This window comes from Cupressus sempervirens, chromosome 5, assembly GCF_028749045.1.
Source record: "Cupressus sempervirens isolate cs-2001-9-10 chromosome 5, ASM2874904v1, whole genome shotgun sequence".
Lineage (NCBI taxonomy): Eukaryota > Viridiplantae > Streptophyta > Pinopsida > Cupressales > Cupressaceae > Cupressus > Cupressus sempervirens.
In genome coordinates, this window is record NC_143122.1 from 296,435,170 (window position 1) to 296,459,669 (window position 24,500).

Below are 24,500 nucleotides of genomic sequence, written 5' to 3' on the forward strand. Positions count from 1 at the left end.
GCATTTTTCCTTTAAATATGAAGTTTTCTTTCATTTTCATGTTTTTGGTTCTTTCCCAAGTTCCAAATTAGAATTTAAACTTTGGAGTGCATTTCATCTTGGCATGTTTTGAGTTGTTTTCAAAGGTATATTTTTTCTTTCGTTTTGGTTTTGTGTGCTTGTTTGCCGGTTTTTCTCCATTTGGAGAAGTCGTAGGTTTTTTTTCCAAAAATTTGTTTTTCCTTCATTACATGCGAAAGCATTGTCATCTTTCACTTTCCATTTCCATGTCATTCCATCTCACATCTCATCCGACAAATGCGATTACATGTTTTTCATCTCATTCGTCATCCGAACATGCATGTAATCCCATTTTCCGTTTCCATTTTCATCCATCTCACTTTTCGCTTCCATTTGTACGACATGATTACACGAAATGTCTTATGTGTACTTGCATCCAAGAGGTCCGATTTTGATCAAAAGTCATATTTTGAAAAGACAGAAAGATGTCATTTTCGCTTTCCGTGTACTTTGACTTCTTCCCTTCAAAAGTGACTATATAACTCATTATTTTACCTCCATTTTTCATTTCCATCTTCTCATACACATTCGCGCTTACATGAATAAGTACATATTTCCACCTCATTACATGCTTTACATGCTATCCTTCATTTGCATATACACGTAAAGTGTACCTTTCATTCGCACTTGCATCTCATTTCACCTTCCACCTTCCGTTACATGTTGCATTTATATATACGCATGTTTCATACAATAAAGCTTTGAAAACATTAAGTCACTTTTGAAATCAGCAACTTTCACTTTGCAAGCATTCCCATGCGTTTCACTTTCATATTATTTTATTCCACATTCCATTCATTTCATTTCACTTTCCATTCCATTGCATATACATATGCCTTCTCTTTGAAAGTCACTCCTTTTTCAGATCTTCACTGCTGCTCCAGAATTCACTTGCATGGAGATTCTTTCTAATGATGTATTTATGTTTTGGGATTTTTGTGTTGCAGCACAAGCATAAGATATGTCCTCGCCATCCAAATCCAAGGGCAAAATGAAATATCAATATGTTAAGGAATTGCCTCATGCATCTCCTTCTTCAGTTACATCTATCTTGGACAACGTGTTGGACGCAAAGATTGGTCATTTAGACGTGGCTGATTTTTTACAAAGGATTGAAGCTCCAACTACTCATGAAATGAAACGTATTAGAAGAAGCAATATCCATTTGGTTTCTACGTTTTCCATGGCGGCTATAGAACCTAATTTTGTTTATGGATGCGCTCGGTGGTTCAATCCTAAGACAAGGACTATCAAAGATATTGATGGCAAGGTTATCATTAGCCTTGATCCTGAAGTTATTGAGGAAATCTTCAAAATTCCTCACAAATCAGAATGTGCTGATTTCACCAAAGAATTCTCATTGGCTTGTTGGAATGAGCAAAAGAGCAATTATTAGAAGTATGTCAACCTTTACTTGTTAGACAACAAAAGAAGCAATTTTTCTAGGTGGCCGAAAACTCTTCATTAGTCAAATTTTAAATAGGAATACAAGGATCTCATCATCCTTCTCAGCAGGATCTGTGGTCTTAAAGATTCTTCCGATTTTGAGCCATGGATGTATAAATTTATGTTTCAAATTATAGAGAACAAAGAACACATCTTTTGGGGAGAGCTTATCAGTACTGTGCTCTGCCAGCAGATATGCAATGCAGGAACATCAATACTTTTTTACATGAATTCTTATCTAGTTTACATTTCTGCTGCCATGGGATCATTTTTGGGTCTTTCTACCAAAGGAGATCGCCTCCAAGTACCTATTTGGGAATACTATGACCAAATCACTTTGGCTAATAGTAAATTCTATTACAGAAAAGTCCAAGATGCCTTCTTTGGACATTATAGGTGTTTGTTTGACAAACAGTTGTCTATCAAAAGAGTATTTGATATAGCATGGGAAAAGGTAAACCAGTACAGTTGCATTTTTCTCCAATTTCCCACTTTCACATACTTGAGAGTTGGATATTTCAAGGGAGAGACGTATACCCTACCTAGGTATCCTATAGATTGAATCATTCTAATGGAGTGGATCAACATGCTTCACATAGACCAGGATTTGGCATTACCTCAGCGAGGCCTTTATCTATTGGCAACTATTCAATTGTTTTTGTGCCTAAAGAAAAGAATATGGAAGCAAAGTTGTAGTTGATTATATTGAAGAAGTTCAAGGCTAGATTTGATTTTGATTATCAAGAGATGAATTCTCAGATAAAAGGGCTTACACTCATGTTCATCGCATTGAAGATATCTAGATTGACATGAGAACAGAACTTGACATTATGAAGATGGATTATTGCACGTTAACCTTGCAATAAATAATCAATCTTAATATGTTGGAAATCCCTCCAGATTTCCAAGTTGAAGATGATGGCGACATGCTTGATCCAGAATTCCATCAAGTCAGTTTTGATAAAAAGTGCCCTTTCCCTATTCAGTGGCAACAAAAGGAAGGTACATCGATCATTTACAGGTTTCAATCTATCCTAGTAAACGCTAACAAATGGTTGAAAAGTAAAGGCCTTAAAAGAGTAAATCCTAAGATGGGCCTAGATTTTGGAAGTTTTGGTCCTTGTTGGAAATCACAATTGGAAATTACAGGAAAAGATGGTGCCTCATCTTTAAATGCCAAGAATACCCTCAAATTCAAATTAAAGGGCAGAAAAGGAACTAAATCATCTCAAGTTCCTGAACCAATTCAAGAATTAGCGGCAGAATTAGAAGAAGAATTGGAAACAGAATCTGAGAAAGAAGATTTAGATGAAGGAGGAGAAATTAGGATCACATCTCCTCCAAAGCCTACACGAGCCTGCATGTCTTCTCTACATGAAGAGCCATTTTTTCATGAGGTTGATGATGATGTAGATTCATTTTCTATTGTTTTCACTTATTCCATTCCATTCTCGGAGGTTAACACCATGGCTCTTCCTATTTCATCAGCTACTCCTCGTGTTCCTGCACATGAACAATATGAACACTTAGCAAATGTGTTTGAATATTTTTCGACTCTTACCAGTAGTCAAGTTTCCCAACTAGATACATCTTTGACAGGATTTGAACTCTTCATGACGGAGTCTTCTCAACATATTCCTATGCCTTAAGTGGTACAGACAGAATCATGCTCAGTCACTATAGATATATAGTCTGGATCAATGTCAATGGTCTCCACTGTGCCTGCTTTTACAGATGAAAGTTTCAGCTTGTCTGCATGGTTGAGTAGGATAACAACAAAGAGAAGGAAGGTGATTGTTCCTCCTGACAATCTTCCTGTGAAGAAGACTAAATCTAAATCTTTGAAAGATAAGATTGTTTCCAGATTTTTGCTTGATTCCAACAAAAGCAAATATGTTGAGGTTGCTGAGCCCTTAGTAGATAAACCTGTTGAAGAGCTTACCCATTTTGACTACAAGTTTACTAAGGTTGAAGTTGGAAAGCAATCTCGTTTTATTTGTTTACAAGATGCTCAAGATGCATTGACAAATGTATCAAAAAACAATCATGAGCTTTGGGAAAAGAAGAATCAGTTGAAACAGGAGATATCTCGTTTGAATGAGGTCATCCAGAAGCAATCTTCTCAAAATGTTATTGTTACATCACAAACATCTAAAGAGAGAAGGCCAATTGAAGCTGCTAAGTCTTGGATACAAGAAATTAGTGCTGAAGGTGTTCGAGATATCATAAAGACACTTGCAGTTCTAAGGCGTGTCAAAGAGATGAACAAAATGGAACTAAGCTTAATTTCTTCTTTGACTCAAGAAGCAGATAACCTAAAGGAAATCCTTGAGGATTGGGATGAAATGATAAAAATTGATTTGGATGCTATGGTCTCATGTGACGTTCTTCCGTCATGTGAAATGTTCTTCAGATTTCAAGGACTCATTGGTTACAAGGAAGAGACTTTAAGAAAGTTGATCACAAAATTGCAAGTGGCTCTTGAACATTGTCAAGTAGTTGAAACAAGCCTTACTTGTGATTTGGAGCAATTGGGATGCCGTGTTACTGATAATCTTGGTAATCTTTTGGCAACAGAGAGAATGAATTTAGAGTATACAATAAGGATCAATGTTGATGTAGATTCCGAAGATTTTGGTTCGCACACAATGAACAAGTTTGTTTTGTACAAATCCTTGACAAAACACTTAGATAATACAACAGCAAATTCCAAAATTGTGCAATCAGCATATGAAAACGCAGTGAGAATTTAAGCCATATCAAAGACTATAGAGATTGCTGATCTTTCCATAGTGTGTGACATCATTGTGAAATTCAAAGCCTTAAGAAGCAATCTCTAAGATTTTTGTATAGTTTCTATTTCATAGTTGTTTAGAATGCATTACATGAAAAAGTGTAATTGCATGTAATCCGAATTGCATGTATGCAAAAGATGTAATGCGAGTTGCATGTAACCCTTTAGTTTCTGTAGTTAGACTTGGTCAAAGTTAGTTGAGTTGCTCCCAATTTTTCCTCCACCTTTTTCTCAACTTCTTTGCCTATATAAAGGAGTGCCCCCTCATTGCAAAATCATCATTATCTTTATTCAAGAAAACTTTGGAGAAATTGTGTTAGCATAACTTTGTTTGTGTAAGCATTATTTTGAGAGAAAGTGAATACAAAGGAGCATTTGAGACTTAACTTTGATTAAGTGAGATTGTTATTTGTGTGAATTGTAAGCTTTGTCTATGATTCATCCAAGTTATCTTTGATTCATATCGTCTTGTGTTATTGGTAATTGTTCTAGTGAATTGAATTGAAAAGAGTTAAGAAACAATTGAAGCCCGAGCTTTGACCAGGAACAATTGTGAAAATCCATAGCTAGAAGCTTTGTCTGTAGCTTCTATTTTCATCTTAATTCGCAAAATAGTTAGATTGTTCCTACTTTTAGGAATCATTGTGCCCTAATTGTAAAGCTTTTACAATATAGAAGTACGACTAGACTTAGAGCCAAACTGGTACATTTTGGCTAGCCTTTGAGTTAGTTAAAGTTTATTAGTATCATTGTTTCCAGCTCTTGATAGAAGTGTAGTTAGAGATTCACATTGCCCATTATTCGCTTTACGAATAAGTGGATCCTTTTTTGAAAGTTAAGAAGAAAGGATAATAGTAACACCCTGTTTATAAATCTCTCAATTTCTTGCTTACCTTGAGTTGATCCAAAGAATGGTGAGAAGGGGGAGCTTTCCCTTTAAGGTAGGAGAGACTCTGTCTCACACGTTGTGGCTGGTCATCCTATTTTATGACTGAATTTTTACCCAAAAACTGTCAGTTGCAAAATATCCACGCAACAAGAGATAAGGGTGAGAAAAAGGCAGTAATGAGCTGATCAGAAGTATGCCGACAAGGAAGTAGTGACTGTAAAGTACCATCATGGAGTAGGGTGGCCTTCTAAAGATAGAGCACGAGACACTGCTGGTCACTATAATTGAAGAAAGATGAAAGAGAAAAATAGTCCTGGAACAAAAAATAAAATCTCCCTCTGATCTCGTAAAAGATAGGGCAAGGGAAAATAAAGTGAGTCTTCATCTCAACCTCCTCTAAACTACATAGCTTACAATCCATTCTCCATTGTCAATATGATGGTCAGTTTGAGCTCGAAGATGGTGAGAACCAACTTTGAAGGACCCCAGAGAGATACGCAAGGCATGATACCACTGTCAAGATAGGTATCTAGGAGGAACAATAATCCCATCACTGATCTCTAGAAAGTGCCCAGCATAGAAGACCGTCCTTGAACGTAAGCTATTAGGAGGGTTAGTCTTACGTCCAGGTGGTGATAATGTACTGTTTGTAGATATCCAGTTGACATGCTCATTTAACTCCTATCATGAGAAAGATATCTCCAGCAGCTATATCATCAAAAATGTTTAGTAACATATATATTAAGAAACTAATGCTTAATTGCTTAATTCATCTAGGATTCATGATTTTGGAGGTGCAAGCTACTATAGATATAGAACCAATTCATTTTTTCTTAGAAACCTAGAATGCAATGCAAATTTCATTATGTGGGGGTATTTGAAGTGTCATTTGGTTGGATTTCATATAAAATGTGTGATTTAAAACTTGGGGATGAAAATGGAAACACAATTCGATTGAATCTCAAATGTAGTCTCAAATATATTTTCTTGTTTGATGTATATATGGGTCGATCCAATCATGGGTCTTACTTATTAACCTGTTTTACTTTGTCAGCCCTTTTTCGGCAGCTATGTCTTCTTTGCGTGCTAGGTGGGGGGTCTTTATCCATCAAGGGATATGGGTTTATATACTACCTCCCTGATCATAAGTTTAGAAGGTCTTGACCTATCGAAAGGGATGTGATAATATTATTATTCTTAGGATATACTAAGGATTCTCTATTTTATCTTGTTAGTAATGTTTTAGGATATAGACATATTAATCTATTTATAAACTTGCTTATTAATCACAATGTGAAATAGCTATTTATTTTAGATCTAATTATTTGATATTATTTGTTTAATTGATATAGCATGTGAAATTAACTATTTAGTTTAGATCTAATCATTAATATCAAAGTGTAACTTGTCTTGGATTATATATATTGCCAATTATCTATTATCTAATGTATATAATTATTTTATTTGTTTAGTAATCAATTAGCTACTACATATATATCCATTTAATTGATTACAACTAGGGATATTAATTATTATTAAGTATTAGATTTCTTTATTAGAGGGGGTATTGCACTCAGCAGGACTATGCCACATTAGTTTAAGACAATTTCGTCATTTGGTGTCCAGCCAACACAAATTCTAGCAGCTATTAAGCTAATCTTAAATTTCCTTAGATTCCACAAGCATGCAGTATATGCCTTTTACAAAAACATCAAGAAATTTTGGACCATCTTTCCATCTAATATTCCGAATAACATCAAGATATAAGTTTGGGAAATATATATTAATCATAATATAAGTTTGCACCGTTCCATGACTAGTCATAATATAAGTTTTCCCATGAGAAGGAAGATTAAATTTTTGTCTCTACGACCATGATCAACTCTTGTCATTAACTAAAATATCACCCTAGGTTGTAAGTGCAGAAGAAAAGAAGTACTTAGCAGAGCATCCTTGAGTTAAAGCTAAAGACTTATCATTATTAACTAGGCCCCACTACAAATACCTTTCTACATAATAGAATAGAGGGGAATTGTCCACTGCATCTCTAGGAGAAACCAGAGACCTCACATGAGCCCATGCTTTCCATAGAGAAGAGAAAACCTTTGACACATGAACCTTGACCTCAAAATGGCCAAACAGAATATCAAATATTGAAATAGGATCCTAGAACTTCCCCTATTTTGCTTTGGAAGAACTCAATTGTTCTTGATAAATACCTTCCAGTGATCATCACCTTGAATTGATCTAAAAATCCATTTACATGTGAGGGCCATACGCTGTATCTTTAAATCTTCAGGCCCAAGTCACCTTCTTTGTTTGGAATACAACGCCGCTTCCAATACACACAATGCCTTTTCTTGTTATCCATCCCATCAAACAATGGAAAATCTTTGAGAATTTTTTCTATCTTTTTCAAATGAACATTGGCAAAGAGCCAAGAAGAGGAATGGTATATAGCATGAGATGATAAGACTTTTTGCATAACCTGTATCCTTCCAGATAGAGACAACATATGGGTCTGTCACTTTCATCCTTCTCAATTTTTAAACAGCCATTCCCAAATGTCTTTAAGAGAGTTGGAGACAAAAAAAGGTATACCAAGATATCTAGCAATTTTGATAGGCATAGACCACTCCTATCAGTTAGATGCAAACCACTTGGGAGACTTCTCACCCCATCCTATCACCATAGATTTATGGGGGGCAACTTTAGAACCAAAAACTTGACAAAAGATTTGTAGACTATTGATTACATTGTCAAAATTGATCTCAGATTATTCGATGAAATGGGTAGTGTCAGCAGCAAATTGGGCATTAAGAAGCAGTTACAATATTAGGCAAGTTGACACCTTTAATAGGAGGTTGAATGGAACTAGTACTGAGAATATAGTACAGGGCATCAGATAAAAATTTCAGTCCATGTTGTAAAAATTTCAATGAAAAATAAAATTGATGTTATAGATACATCTGCTATTCAAATGTGTCAAGTTTTGTAAAAATGTCTTCAAAGAGTAGACCCAGCTCAAGTGGAATAAAGGAAGACACTTGGCACTATCAAAGCTAATATTATAGCTAATATCCAACTATAATTTTTACGAAGTTAAATAAGTACATATTCCATGACAATAGAATCATTCAAATATTATAATTCTTTTAAGAGGATTCAAATGCTATGTATGACTTTTAACTTGCACTTTACAGTGTGGTAACCTGAATATCAGTGTTTGCTCACCAACAGAGGCAGAACTTCCACTTGGCAAGATCCTGGTAAGATAATTCATATCTTATTTTTGTTGTAGAGTGAAATTAATGTCATGGCTAATGATTTCTCTCTGGGATCGAACTTGATTATTCGAGGAATAATCTTTTTGACAACAGAGAGAATATTTTTCATTTTTATTGTGGATAAGTGATTCAGTTTGAATTTTGTTCTAGGTTGTGGTGATATACAACCCTCTTGGTTGGAAGCGAGAGCAAATTCTCAAAGTGCCAGTATGCTTTTCTTTTAACTTCAGTATTAACTCTATCTAGTTATAGCTACCATTTTAGGACTTTATGAAGTAGTCTCACTTCCAAATATTATTAAAGTTTCTGATTCACTAATCTTGGATTGGTTGTTTTTTTTCTCAATTTTACTATATTTCTACTCTTTTTATTGTGAAATTCACACATTACAAATTCCTGCATATTCAATGTTTGCTTGATCCTTTCCAGACATTATTGAGCCAAATTAACTTCAATTACCTACATCAAGAATACATTAATGTTATTAAAGGAAAAATTAATTTCTTATATGAATTACATGATTGATTGAGATTTTATTGGTTTTCTTTTCCAATATGAAATGTCTTTTGTTAGGCTGTTGTAGCTAAAGAGTGGGAAGACAAATGCTTCATATTACTGATAGATCTCGAATTTCAAACAGACATTATGTTGTAGAATGAATGATACACAAGAAAAAGACCGAGTCATGAAATTGGTAGTCATAACCATTGTGGAAAGAATACCTTTACCTATTTCTTGTTTCTTATTTTCTGATGATCCAAGATTGATAAACTTTTTTGAAAAATATCCATATGATGTGGCATCTCTTCGATGTATCTATGCTACAAAAATAAGATAAGGGCATCCAAATTTTACAGGTATCAAAATTTGTGTCCAATATTTTACTGAGTGCATCACAAAAATCCATTTATTTTATTATCACATGACTGGCAATTCAATATGCTATATGATTGCTGATGTAATAAATTTGCAATCACAAAATGGAATTAATGAACAGAAACACCAATTATATAACTGCTTGATGTGTTTTTACATAAGGACCCAATTAATTAATAATAACTAATGATGAACGTGTGTAAGAAATTCAGATGCTAATATATTGGAATGATTTGCATGTAGACATTATTTGATTGGATTCCTTGAGCATGGGCAATTGCTTCCCTATATAAATTCTGAACAAATAATAATTTGAATATCCTTGTGTAGTTATTGTTTAGTTGAATTCGTTAGGTATTGATAATTGCTTCCCTTGCTAACCATCATAGTAAAGGGTCATTCTTTGTATATCAAGACCCTTTCTATCAGTATTTTAGTGGATATCATGATAGAAAGAGCATCCAAGGGACTCATCTGAATGGCCCCCAATCCCTGCCATTACATAATTTTAGCAATGAATATAAATACAACCTCATTTCATGTTTTTAGCTTAGATTCTTTCATTTTGTATCTAATGTGACTAAATATTTCAACTATAACCATATTCTCATGATTATCATCCCTGATAAACATGCTACATGAAGAAGCACAAAATTAATTGTGGCATTTATGGGGAGTTTGGCAGTTCTTGGTAAGATTTGGAACATACAAAATGACGAGTTTATAACTTCTGCATTTTTATGATAGATCTTCATTGTGACTGGGGCAAGTCTTCTTGCCTATGTCCAAAGAGTAAGTGGAAGACTATGGTAGGGTGGACAACATAAAGGTAGGAAGGGTGTCTAAAGAGGGGATGTAGTGCAATGATGGAGAATAAATTATACCAAATGGAGAGGCTATGTCCTGTAAAATGTCAGTGTAGTTGAACCATCGATACTACATAAGATATTGCTTGAAAATATTTTCAAGGAAAATGACACAACAGTCTGGCTATGGCAAAAAATAGCTGATTTGGGTAATATGAGGACGTCTAATGGAGATTTTTAGAGATTGAAAAAAGGATTTCGACAATAAATTCTTTGTCAGAAAAAAATATTTTGAAAGGGACACAAAATTCTTTTAGGTCCCCTATCAGCCTCCTTAAATCCTTAATTTTTTTACTTTGGGGACACATCCCACACCTGAATATATAGTATCTTCAAGCAATGCTGCCCTAAGAAAGAGTAATAGCTGTTTGCTGAAGGATATCTTAAACTCATGGCAGCTTGCTATGCAGCCCACAGTGAGCCTCTTTGCACGGTTGGTGTTAAGGGGAAGAGTTATATTAAAGGACAGGCTCATGAAACATTGCTGTTATGGTCCCATCCCTGTGTTTTGTGTTCAGCCAATGAAGAAACCATCACACATTTTGTTTAACATTCAATAGTTTGAAAAGTTTATTGGAGTATGGCAAAGCCACCTTCCCAAGGGTCAAAAACTCCTCATGATGTGCTTTGGCATCTCTCTTATTCTTTGGAACATTTGGGAGGATAGAAACAAAATAATTTTCTAGTAGGAAGCAGGGATCTGAATATTGGTCAAGTTTGGGAGAAGATCCAATTTAACATAGTCAAATCTATTATGCATAAGATTTTTCATTCTCAAATTGTTACTCCAAAAAGGAAGAATTCATGTAAACAACTCTCTTTGCAACCAAAGAATTCAACATTGCTCACCTTCCCACGTGGAAAAATTTGTTTGGACAGATCATGGATAGCTCCTTTTGGTATAGTAAGTTGAACATGGAGGGTGCTTCAAGGTCTAATCTGGTTTAAGCCAGTATGGTGAGGACCTGGTAGATATTCAAATCAGTCTGTAGCCTTCTTCTTTTCTGAAGAATTGGGCCATGTAACCAATACCCTATTGGAGATCAAAGTTGTTCATAAAGGAATGCAAGAGGATTTCAAAGTAGGGTGGAGAAAACTAAATATTGAAGATGAATCAAAGATCATTATCAGCTATTTATTTGACCCTAAGGGATTCTATAGTAAAATTTGGCAAATAGCAAGAGACATGGGGATGATTCAAAGATTTTAGGATGAGTTCTGAGAGTTTCAATTCAGCCATGTTCCCGACAAATAGAATAAATTGGCAAATGGGCTAGCTGATTGGGCACTTGACCACTCCAACCTTATTTGTTATGACTCTTGACCAAGCTTCAGGCTAAGCCAAGGAAGATTCTTAGTGTTCCACAGGGACATGTCCCCTATGATTTTGGGGTCATACCCGTCTTGGGGACGAAACGGGGACATGGGGGTGGATTTTTGCTGTCACCAAAGCCATCCCCTTTTTGACAAATTCAGAAACATCCCCGAAACGACAATTTTTTTGGGCAAGAAACTTGGGGATGACCAGCAATACCAAGGACGGCAAAGCCGTCCCCGAAACTTCCAGCCATTCCCAAAATTGCTGGTCGTCCCCTTTTTTTAAGTTGGTCGGGTAAAGGCAACCCCACCCCCTCCTCCCTACTTTTAAAAAAAATAATTTCTTTTTGTGCGGGCCCTTAGTTGCCTTAAAGACATAATAAAAATATGCAAAAAATATTTGGTCCATTAAAACACTAAAATACTAACTCCTTTACTCATTTTAAGATTTGACGTACTTGTTACGAAGAAGAAAAAAAACATGGAGCAGCAGGAGCAGTGACGAAAGATTGCATTTAGTATTTTTTAGTTGGACTTCTCTTTATTTCATTGTGATTTCATGCATGATACTTGGAGCCTTTAGGCATTTTGATATTTGCTATATATGTATGTGATACTGTTATAATGGAAGCACTTAGTATTTGTCATTTGATAATTTTCCATGTATTAATCTTCTAAAATTTCTATGGTGAATGGTTTATCAATGTTATGATATTCGTACTTGAATTCTATCTCTCTATATAAAAAAATCCCTTATGTTTTTAATCGTCGTCCCCTCAAGACACGTCCCCTAAATCTTGGCTTTGACCCACCCCCGTACCCAAAGCACATCCCCGTCCCATAAAACATCCTTGTCTTGGAAACTCCGTAGAGCATAGAAGATTCTAGATTTTGATTTATTCCAATAGAATTTGCTATGCATCCTTCTCTCCATATTGCCCAAGCATGGACTAAAGGCTTGCATGGCTAGCACAATGAAATGACAAATATGTACTCTTTGATTTTTATCTAATATGATTAGGTTCTATTTTTTTAAGGTAGAAGCACAAAAGAATACTTCAAAGATGAGGAATCTAAGCTAACAAATATAATGAAACAAATCATGGCTTAGGACATGCCAAGAAAGAAACTTAACCAGGATTGCAAAACGTTTTCTATAAATTATAGATCTATCAAGTCACAAATCATATAGTTCAAAACAATGTGAAGAGGACCAAACCAATAAAAGAGATCTAAGGTATTTAACGCAAATCAAAAAAATTCTTTCTCAAGGAAAAACTAGATTCACGGATTAAAGAAAACTTGCACCCAAAAAATTAAGCCGGGGCTAGAGAACCCTAATTCCAAAGATTATAAAGGTGTTAAAAAAGAAAAATTCTTTGATCTTTTTTGAGGTGGTCAAAGACAAGCAAGTTTAGGAGGAATCAACATATAAGTTTATAAAGATTGTTGTTTGGCTTACGAGTCATCTTTTAAGAATCATGCTTGCCAATCAAAAAAAATTCATACTACATTTTTGGAGTACTCTAGATTTAATACAAGAAGATAACAATTATAAGGATGCATGAGTATACATATTTAAACCTTGTGGGTTGACAAGATGATGTGAACACAAATTGCATTGATACCTAAAGATAAAAAACTTACAAAATATAGTCCTTATAAAATTAATCTTAGAATAGTTAAGGCATTGTAAACAAAGAATAACAAGATTTTGGTTGATGAAATTATTTTCAAGGTAAAGACTCCTGACTTGGTCTCACCTACACTCAGTGCCCCAGAAGGGATGCTATCTGGTAGTCTTACTATCCCCTTTCCAATAGGTATACAATCCTTTCTTCCAATAGGTATGCAATCCTTTATGCTCACCCTTGAGAGCTTTTATTTAGGTCACAATGCAATATGTTCAAGAAGCTTGATGATTTCTTGTTTGAATGGCGCCTCCAACAACCATAGAGACTTGTGTCTAGGTGAGGGGAGCTTTGATACTCAAGATAGTGGTATCTCTATTTAAATCTCATTGTGCTAAAGAGAGAACCTATGACTGACACTGAATGTTCTTGTCTAGTAATATCAATGGAACCCTCTTTAGTACAATGTTTTGACCTAAATTGCATGTCTTCCAAATGAATCTTGATAATCTTGATTCTTTGCCTTAGTCCAAACATGAGTAGACAATATTGTCACAAGCTTATATCAATTGACCATATGGGTATTTGGTTGAGTTAATCTCTTTCCAATATCCAATGTCCAAACTTACTATCTTGATCATCGACAATGCCTTTGAAGTCATTTTTGTTAAATCTGTTATTGGTTCCTTTTGTGGTGTTTAAGCTCTATTGGAAACTCGTCAATGAACAACCCAAAAATTGTCTTTGCAAAGACTTCACAAATTTCATTGCATCCTGTTGGGTTTTTGTCCTAGGGTTTGTCTCCTTAAGCTTTCAAAATCCTATTAGAAGAAATAATCCAAGTAGAGTGAAATGAGCTCCAAAACATTTATTTATCCATCCCATAGATAGTTCTTGAAAAAAATTTCGGTTTTCCAAAAGTAAAGTGACTTTATGATTCCCCTTTTTAATATTTCACTTAAGTCACTTTATAACACTTTATTGAATTAATTAAATAACATAACAATTGAAATAGAATTTGTATGATAATATTAAATAAGTAGTTTAAATTATTTGCTTACAAATTATTGTCAACTTTAGCCTACGAGAATAAGATTGGCTCAAGGATATCCCAGGCTACTCCTTGGAAGATGACACTACAATCTTCCCTTCCTGAAATAGCTTTCCCTCAAGTAGTTACAAATTAGGAGGCTAATGAATTTGGTCATCCTCCGAAATGGTAATGGGCGACTCTTTCTATATAAGATTCTAATGTGATATTCCTTAATTACTTTTGATCTCAACCTCCTCTTTGTCATCCGTAATTTCCTTAGGAACCAATACCAATCTGTCCTCATCCAATGATGGAGCTTAGAGGACAACATGATGTTTTTCCTTCTTGAGCATGATACATGGAATGCATTATGAATCTTTCTTTTCTTCGACAAACCAAGTTTCTTTACTACTTCCTGCACTCTCCAAACAATCCTGCAAGGGCCATAGAAGTGAGGTTTCAACTTCTTTGCACCGCCCCTTCTCAAGTAAGATTAGCTCTACAAATGAAGGCACAAAAAAAACCATGTGCTCCACCTCAAAGTTTCACTCAACTCTATATCAATCTATAATGTACATATAGTTTTTTCTGATTTTGGGCACTTTGATGATTATCCCTAAGGGATATTCTAACTCTCTTGAATCCAATCCTTAGTTGATCTTTTCTATCACCAAAGTTAAATACATAAATGATGGAGTCATTCCAATTCACATATGATAGGTGGTGTTATAACAATGTTCATCAAAATGAAACCACTTTATTTGAGCTTTTCATTGCCTCACTACATGGTTACAAACATATCATCCCATCTATTTGTTCACAATGTCTACTTGTCCACCAGTTTACAAGTGGTAATTACACTCAAGGTTAGGTCTATGTCTTCCAAAAGATACTCAAAAATATGTTGTCCTATCACTAACAATATTCTTTAGCACATGGAGTGTGGACACATCATTGGAAAAAAAAACAATTGACAGTGCTTTAAACTCCTATGTGGTGGCAAAAAAGTGATCAAGTACTTTCAACCAATCAAATATTGCAAAGGCAATATCCCTAGCCAACACCTTCAATAGACCACTGATAAAAATATTAGTTACACTCTCCCACTTTTTTCTTTGGAATAGGCAATGGCTATAGGAATCATGCTAGAAAATTGTGTCCTAGCTTGTTCAAATGAGAAGTCATGAAGTCATGAACATGCCACAAGACAACCTCCTTGAGACCCTTTCATGAGAATCTATCTCTAATCTGCCTGTATATTTTGAAGTATCCTAGATGTACTATACGAGTTGTACTATGAATGGCTCTCAAAATCTTTTCCTTCAATCCATATTCATGAACCGAGAAAATTTTGTCCTTGTAGTAGATGACATCATGCACCACCCTATATTTTCTATTTTGGATTTTTTATCCATAATCTCACATGCTAAAGTGTTTTTGGAATACTTAACCAAAAGGTGAGCCTTCCAATCTATTGGAATTTCTGCTAGGGAACAAATAGTAAGCTTCCTAGAAAGGGCATTTGCAACAATATTATTTTTCTTGTTAGCATACTCTATGGAAATCATATGCCTATATCTTGTTGGTCCAGTTTCATTGTCTATAGTTTAAATCTTTTTTTCTTCCAAGAAGCATTTTTTGCTATCATGATCGGTTCTAGCAAAAAACATTTTAACTACCAAATATTGCCTAAAGTTTACAAACACATGCATGATGTCCGATATCTCCTTTTCGTAGATAAAATAAAGCCTTTTTGCATCTTGGAACTTTGGGATCTCAGTGAAAATGGGTTGATTTTTTTGCATCAACACTACTTCAATCCCTCACATGAAGCATCATGCTCCAAGACAAAGGGATAACAAAAATATAGTAAAGTCAACAAGGACAAGTACTTATCCCCTCCTTATGCCTGTCAAATGCCTATTGAGCCTCATCCATTGTCATGTCCCCTCTTTAGTGACAAATGTCATTTTTCAGTGGATTTGCCTATCACGGACTCTCGTAGGCAGATGGTTTTGGTGAGAGAGTCATTCTGATGATTATTTGGGGATTGAATGGTGTTATTTGCTCTTGGAGAGATGGTATTTATTATATTTTTATTATTATGTGTTATGCGGGGCCAAATGTTATAATTTTGAGTTAAACTTTTTATTTTGTAAAGTTACTTTTTATATAAAAGTGCATTATAATGGGATTTCATAAGAATATTTTATGGATACTTCTAGAGGTTCTAGTGGCTTCTTAGAGAAGTGAATAAATAGAGTACTTGGCCTCTCATTTGGACATCCCATAACTTGAGTTTACACTACCTTTCTCTTTGAGCATTTGTGGCGCGATCTTGGTTTGCAAATTATCATTTCTTCTTTAGGAACGGAGTCTCCTAAGGATTTTGCATAATTGAGGAGGTGAAATATCCTTTGAAGGGTTGCACATTTGGAGGACATACTACAGTCACTTCAGCTAGGTCATCATTGGGCCTAAGGCCATTTTCAGCATTTCAACATTTCATGAGACATTTTTAGCAGGGCCGAAATTATAGGAGGCTGTTTTTAGTAGGTCCGAAATTATAGGAAGCCATTTTTAGCAGATCCGAAATTTTAGGAGGCTTCTTTCAATAGACCCGAAATTATAGAAGGAGGGCTTTTTCTGAGGACTATTCATTTTCAGTCATGGAGTGATTGTAGGACATCTTTAGAAGGCTTAAATGTGGCGGAGGAAAGATTTATAGCTATTGGTTCATTTTTGCTACAAGTCTGATCCAATTTTCAGAATTCTAGGATAGGGCTTTGGAACTACATTTTTATTCACATCTTCCTCATTACTCAACATATCATTCTAGGTATTTTTGCATCGGATTTCTATCGTCGAGGAGATAAAAATAGGTGCATTTTGGAGTTCCAAAATGCCATGATTTATTTTTAAGGAATTTTTCAAAACTCCTAGCCATTTCAAAAATTTGCAAGGAAGTACATTTTCAGATTTGGGGTAACTTTGGCTTGGGAGTTGGCATCTTCAGCATTGGTAAAAATTATTACAGCCATCTACAATCAAGCTCTTCACTTCTCATTTGGCATTTGGCATATTTTCTGAGAAATGTATGTTTTCAGCTGAGTACAAAATATAGCTTCAGCACTTTACTATTTTACATTGTACCTGTCTTTGTTTGCCATTTGACATTATTGGAATCAAAGGAAGGCTAGAATTTTGCAGGTGAAAGAGTATTGTAATTTTTAGATTATCTATATTGCCAACCTAAGGTTTGATGATCATATTATTGGCTGAAATATGTATGGCATTGTTGCAAATTGTTGATATATATGAATGGCATGTGGTTTTGAGCAATTTTCTATGTTCAACATTTACTTTCAGTAGTAGTCTTCAGTTGCATGCCAAGTGTTTGACAAAATTTCTCAATTCAGCATTAGAGGTTTTTAGTGGCCTATTGGTAGGGGTCATTACAGTGGTATCAAAGCTAAATCCTGCCATCCTGAGGGTTTAGCAATCACATGCAGCCACATGGGATTGGCTCTCACAGATTTTACACTCGCAGGCAAACTTTGTTTGATAGGGAACAAGATTTTGACAAGCAACCAGACACCATGGGTGACAAACATGAGCGTAGCCCACCCAAAGACAATAGGAATGAGGATCAGGAAAGAAGGGAATTTTTCAGAGCAATGGTTATAGGACAAGAGTGGATGGCTTAGGCTTTGCAGGCACTCACCACCATGGTTGAGCGCATGAACCCACAGGACAGACATAATCAAGAATAGGATAGGGGGACACTAGAGCAAGATAACAGGGGTGTGGTAGGTTCACGAGGTACACCTAGACACAGATCATGAACTGCAGATAGGCCTACATGTCCTACTTTCCTTAGAGAGGAGGCCCAGGAGGCCATGGGAGATGATATGCCGGAGGATTTTTAGGATGACTTAGACTTGCAGATGCAGAATGGCAAGCATTGCCTCCACATGTCCGTGAATTGCTGAATTTTGATTGTTATCTGAGTTAAAGGAGAGAGCACATGAGGAATAGCTGACAGAACAGGAGACCTAGAGGAGGCCAGGACAGTGAGTTGCAGTGAGCTGCTCGCAAGCTCACATTACCATCCTTTGACGGCAGCAGGCAGACGATAGCATAGACTTGGATCCATAAGTTAGACACATTCCTTGCATTGAGGCCTATGTCAGAGATTGATGCCATCAGGTATGCCACCTTGCATTTGGAGGGCACAACACATGATTGGTGGTCACATGGTATGGTTACATTGCAGCATAGTCAGGTGACTTCCTATCAGGATTTTGTGGATAGACTAGTAGAGCGCTTTGATAAGAAAGACCCAGAGCTCTTCTTCCGTGATCTTGCACAGCTGAGATAGACAGGCAGTTTGGAGGTCTACATCAGTGAGTTTCAAAGATTATCAGTGATGGTGCAGGATGTTTTTGAGAGGAGATTGGTTATATTATTCACAGAGGGGTTGTCAGAACCTCTAAGGGGTTGGATCAAGGCTTTCGATCCCCCGACACTACAGGAGGCTATGAGGAAGGCATGGAGTATGGAGTTTACAACACCATCTAGTAGATTCACCTCCAGGAGTACTTCCTCTTTTAGGGACAACAAGAAATTCGACAAGAACAAGGGAAAGAAAGGTGATTCCTAGGGTAAGTCTACTGCACCTTTGGATACGGAGACTCTGAATGACTTGCATAGGAAGAAACTATGCTTTTTCTGCAAAGGTCCTTATGATAAGGATCATGATTGTCCTATGAGGCCGAAGGGGAAGGCCAATAGGGTTATGTGGGTTTACTACAAGGGTTCAGATTCTGACAGTTCTGGACATGAGGATGATCATAGTGATGCAGAGCCTGAGGTAGAGGCAGAGGCTTTAGAGCCTAAGGAGGAGCCTGGTTGCACTTACAGAAGGCATGCTTGTCTAGCATTTAGCAGGAGGGATCTTTTAGACTGCGTGGTGTTCTAGTAGGGTAGAGTGTTATTACATTGGTTGATATAGGTGTTACGCACAATTTTATTGATGCACATTTTGTTGAACGCTATGGTATTATGACAGAGGAGTTTGAGGGACTATGAGTATAGGTTGCTAATGGTTACACTCTTAAGTGTAACAGGATGGTTAGAGATTTGCCCTTATTCCTGAACAACTATGAGTTCAAGGCAGACTACCATGTTGTCAACATGGGTGATCTAGATATTGTGCTTGGGATGAAGTGGTTACACTCATTGGGAGAGTTCACCTTTAGGTTGAAGGACATGGAGATCAAATTTGAGGTGGATGAGAAACAACACATTTTGAGAGCCATCAGGAATGGTGACATCAGGACTATTTCCTTCAGACGGATGGAGAGGTTAGCCAGACATGATGACATTGAGTGGGTAGTAGTATGTATTCTCATGCCTACATAGGAGGGACAGCATAAGATAGAGTATCATCTAGACATATAGAGGTTGAGAGTGAAGTATGACAGAGTCTTCAGTGACATCCCACCTGGCAGGCCACCAGACAAAGGTATTGAGCACATCATTGAGTTAGAGGAGGGTGCTAAACCCATGATGATTACACCATACAAACATCCTAAGAGACTCAAGGATGAGATAGAGAAGACAATCAAGGAGCTTCTTGTGATGGGACACATCAGGCCTAGCAAGTCTCCTTTTGCTTCTTCGGTTGTGTTGGTGAAGAAGAAGGATGGTACATTGAGGATGTGCATTGATTACAGGGTGCTGAACAAAAGGACAATCAAGAACAGGTACCCCATTCCACAGATTGATGAGCTGATTTATGAGCTACATGGTGCATGTTATTTCACGAAGATTGATTTGAGATTTGGCTATCATTAGATTAGAGTTAGAGAGCAGGATATTGAGAAGACAACTTTCAGATGTCATTGTGGGCATTTTGAGTTTGTGGTCATGCCATTTGGGTTGACAAATGCGCCAGCTACCTTTCAATCCACCATGAACAACGTCTTCCATCATTAGTTGAGGAAGTATGTGTTAGTCTTCTTTGATGATATATTGATATACAGTCAGACTTGGCAGGAACACATGGAGCACTTAGAGTCATTTTTGGGGATCTTGCAGTTAGAGTTCTTATACGCTAAGGAGTCCAAATGTGATTTGGGCATGACAGAGCTATTGTATTTGGATCATATCGTTAGTGCAGAGGGAGTACGGATGGATCTTGATAAGATCCGTGCTATTGTGGATTGGCCTACTCCAGAGAACCTGACACAGTTGAGAGGGTTCCTTGGATTGTGTGGTTTCTATCGCACATTTGTCAGTGGGTATTCATGACATGTAGCTCCTATGACAGATTTTCTGAAGAAGAGAGCATTTGCTTGGACACCTAAGGCACAGGCTTGCTTTGAGAGATTTAAGGAGATCATGACTACATGCCCTGTGTTAGCATTGCCCGACTTCTTGAAGCCATTTGAGCTTCAGTGTGATGCATTTGGAGAGGGGATTGGTGCTGTTTTGATGTAGGACAAGCACCCCATTGCATTTGAGAGAAGGAAGCTCTGTGGGCCAGAGAGATCATTTAGCATATATGACAATGAGATGTTAGCCATTATGCATGCATTGGCTAAATTCAGGCAGTATCTGGTGGGTGGGAAGTGTTGCATTAAAACTAACCACAATAGTTTGAGACATTTCCTTGGACATAGAGATCTCAATGATAGACAGTAGAAGTGGGTTAGTAAGTTGCAGGCTTATGATTTTGACATCTCCTATGTGAGAGGGACTCAAAATGTGGTAGCAAATGCTTTGTCACGCAGACCACATCTCAGTGCTATGGTTGAGATATCTGAGGATTGGATACATCTAATCATTACAGAGTATGCTAGAGATTCATGGGCATCCGGGATTGTTGATGGGACAATTGTTGATACCAGATACACACTTGTGGGTGATTTGATCATCTACAAGAATAGGATATTCTTAGTCCCAAGATCAAAGGTGAAGCGTGTTGTAATGAAAGCTCTTCATGATTCACCTACAGTTGGACATCCTGGATACTTCAAAACGTACAAGTAGGTATGGGAGTGGTTCACATGGAAGGGGCTCAAGGAAGAAGTGTTGCAGTATGTTAGAGAGTGCCCTGTTTGTCAGCAGTACAAACAAGAGCACACCTTTCTAGCAGGGCTCCTACAGCCACTTCCCATTTTTGACAAGAAGTGGGAGTGTATATCCATGGATTTTATTACGGGTTTGCCTAAGGCCTAAGGGTGAGATTGCATCTATGTGGTGGTGGACAGGTTGACGAAGTATGCATACTTTTTTCCCATCACTACTACTTACACAACAGTGCAGGTGGCTGAGGTCTTCTTCAGAGAGATTTTCAGATTGCATGGGATACCATGGAGTATGGCGAGTGATAGAGCCAGTAGGTTCTTGAGCCATTTTTGGCAGGAGGTGTTCAATTTATGTGGCACTGAGCTCACACCTAGCACTAGTTACCACCCGCAGACCGATGGGTAGACTGAGATAGTGAATAAGTGGGTGGAAGGATATTTGAGGAACTACGTGGCTGGTCAGCAGAAGGCATGGGTTAGATGGATTTATTTATGTGAGTATTGCTATAATACCACATACCACATGTCTATTCAAATGACTCATTTCAGAGCACTATATGGCTATGATGCACTGAGCTTCATTGATCTTCTTATGAGTGATGTTAGAGTTCCACGTGTAGGAGATTTGCTCCAGGAGAGCAAGGACATTGTTGATGCTCTCAGAGATAATATTGCTAGGGTGCACAATCAGCATAAGTAGCAAGCAGATCAGAAGCGAACAGCGAGGAGTTTTGAGGTTGGTGATATGGTTTATCTCATGTTGCAGCCCTATAGACAGTCTACTGTTAGGAAGAGTGGATCAGAGAAGCTTAAGCCTAGGTACTCTGGTCCTTTTAGGGTTATCAAATGTATTGGAGAGATGGCATATGAGCTTGAGCTTCTAGTAGACAGTAGGGTACACAATGTTTTCCATGTGTCATGCCTCAAGAAAGCATTGGGTCAGCATGTTGTGCCTTCAATAGTTCTTCCTCCATTGGATGATGAAGGGAAATTGGTTCTTGTTCTTGAATGCATCATTGACAGCAAATTGAGGCAGCTCTGTAGGAGGACTATCAGAGAGTACTTGGTGAACTGGAGAGATTTGCTTGAGGAGGATGCCACATGGGAGGGAGAAGATATTTTGTAGCACCCAACTTTGAGATTGCTTGAGGGCAAGCAATTTCAGGAGGGGTGGACTGTCATGTCCCCTCTTTAGTGACATGTCATTTTTTAGTGGATTTGCCTATCATGGACTCTCGTAGGCAGATGGTTTTGGTGAGAGAGTCATTCTGATGATTATTTGGGGATTGGATGGTCTTATTTGCTCTTGGAGAGATGGTATTTATTATATTTTTATTATTATGTGTTATGCGGGGCCAAATGTTATAATTTTGAGTTGAGTTGCACTTTTTATTTTATAAAGTTACTTTTTATATAAAAGTGCATTATAATGGGATTTCATAAGAATATTTTATGGATACTTCTAGAGGTTCTAGTGGCTTCTTAGAGAAGTGAATAAATAGAGTACTTGGCCTCTCATTTGGACATCCCATAACTTGAGTTTACACTACCTTTCTCTTTGAGCATTTGTGGTGCCATCTTGGTCTGCAGATTATCATTTCTTCTTTAGAAACATAGTCTCCTAAGGATTTTGCATAACTAAGGAGGTCAAATATCTTTTGAAGGGTTGCACATTTGGAGGTGATATTATAGTCACTTCAGCTAGGGCATCATTGGACCTAAGGCCATTTTCAACATTTCAGCATTTCAGGAGGCATTTTTAGCAGGGCTGAAATTATAGGAGGCCATTTTTAGCAGGTCTGAAATTATTGGAAGCCATTTTTAGCAGATCCGAAATTTTAGGAGGCTTCTTTCCGCAGACCCGAAATTATAGGAGGAGGGATTTTTCTGAGGACTATTCATTTTCAGTCATGGAATGATTGTAGAACATCTTTAGAAGGCTTAAATGTGGTGGAGGAAAGATTTATAGCTGCTGGTTCGTTTTTTCTACAAGTCTAATCCAGTTTTCAGAATTCTAGGATAGGGCTTTGGAACCACATTTTTGTTCATATCTTCCTCATTACTCAGCATATCATTCTGGCTATTTTTGCAGTGGATTTCTATCATTGAGGAGACAAAGATAGGTGCATTTTGGAGTTCCAAAATGCCATGATTTATTTTTAAGTATTTTTTCAAAACTCCTAGACATTTTCGAAAATTTGCAAGGAAGTACATTTTCAGATTTGGGGTGACTTTGGCTTGGGAGTTGGCTTCTTCAGCATTGGTATCACTTCTCATTTGGCATTTGGCATATTTTCTGAGAAATGTATGTTTTCAGCTGAGTACAAAATATAGCTTCAACACTTTACTATTTTACATTGTACTTGTCTTTGTTTGCCATTTGGCATTATTGGAATCAAAGGAAGGCTAGGATTTTGCAAGTGAAAGAGTATTGTAATTTTTTGATTATCTATATTGCCAACCTAGGGTTTGATGATCATATTATTGGCTGAAATATTTATGGCATTGTTGCAAATTGTTGATATATATGAATGGCATATGGTTTTGAGGAATTTCCTATGTTCAGCATTTACTTTCAATAGTAGTCTTCAGTTGCATGCCAAGTGTTTGACAAAATTTCTCAGTTCAACATTAGATGTTTTTAGTGGCCTATTGGTAGGGGTCATTACATCCATCCACCTAAAAGCTTGTTTCATGGTAAGAGTTGTAAGAGGTGAATGTAGTTGTTAAAATACCTTAGCAAATCTCCTATAATAAATGCACAAGCCAAAGAAACCCATCAAATTTGTTAATGATCTTAGAAAAGCCTAAATTTTCTCTTTGTGTAGAACACCATTGGCTCTAATTGCATGCCCCAAGTAGAGAATCTCATTCCTTCCAAACTCACACTTCACTAAATTAACATACAAGGACTATTCCTCCATAATAGCTACTTTTTGTTAGAAACATGGTTTGTAAAAGATTAGAAGGTGGTGAGAGTGTTAGTTACCCGAAAGTACATGACAACTCATAGTGCCTGTAGTGACACACATGAATGTTGTCTTATGAATTTCCTACTCCCTCACTCTAATCATACCCCAATTGAAGATCAATCTTTGAGAAGTACACTGCAACACTCATCCAACAACTCATTGATATGAGTATTTGGGTAATGGTTCTCATTGATCATTTTATTTAAGGCACAATAATCTTTTGCACATCCTCATA

General features: G+C 36.8%; 1 protein-coding gene across 10 annotated transcripts in view; it reads left to right on the forward strand.

The window, feature by feature from the left end:
- The window catches only part of LOC149555741 (alpha-mannosidase-like), a 317,266-nt gene that overhangs the window by 60,986 nt on the left and 231,780 nt on the right, over positions 1–24,500 (forward strand). For all 10 annotated transcript variants that reach the window (XM_089829886.1, XM_089829889.1, XM_089829888.1 and 7 more), the window contains exons 13-14: positions 8,393–8,458; positions 8,627–8,683. In XM_089829886.1, the coding sequence (XP_089686012.1) occupies positions 8,393–8,458; positions 8,627–8,683 (123 nt within the window). The remainder of the gene's footprint in view (positions 1–8,392; positions 8,459–8,626; positions 8,684–24,500) is intronic.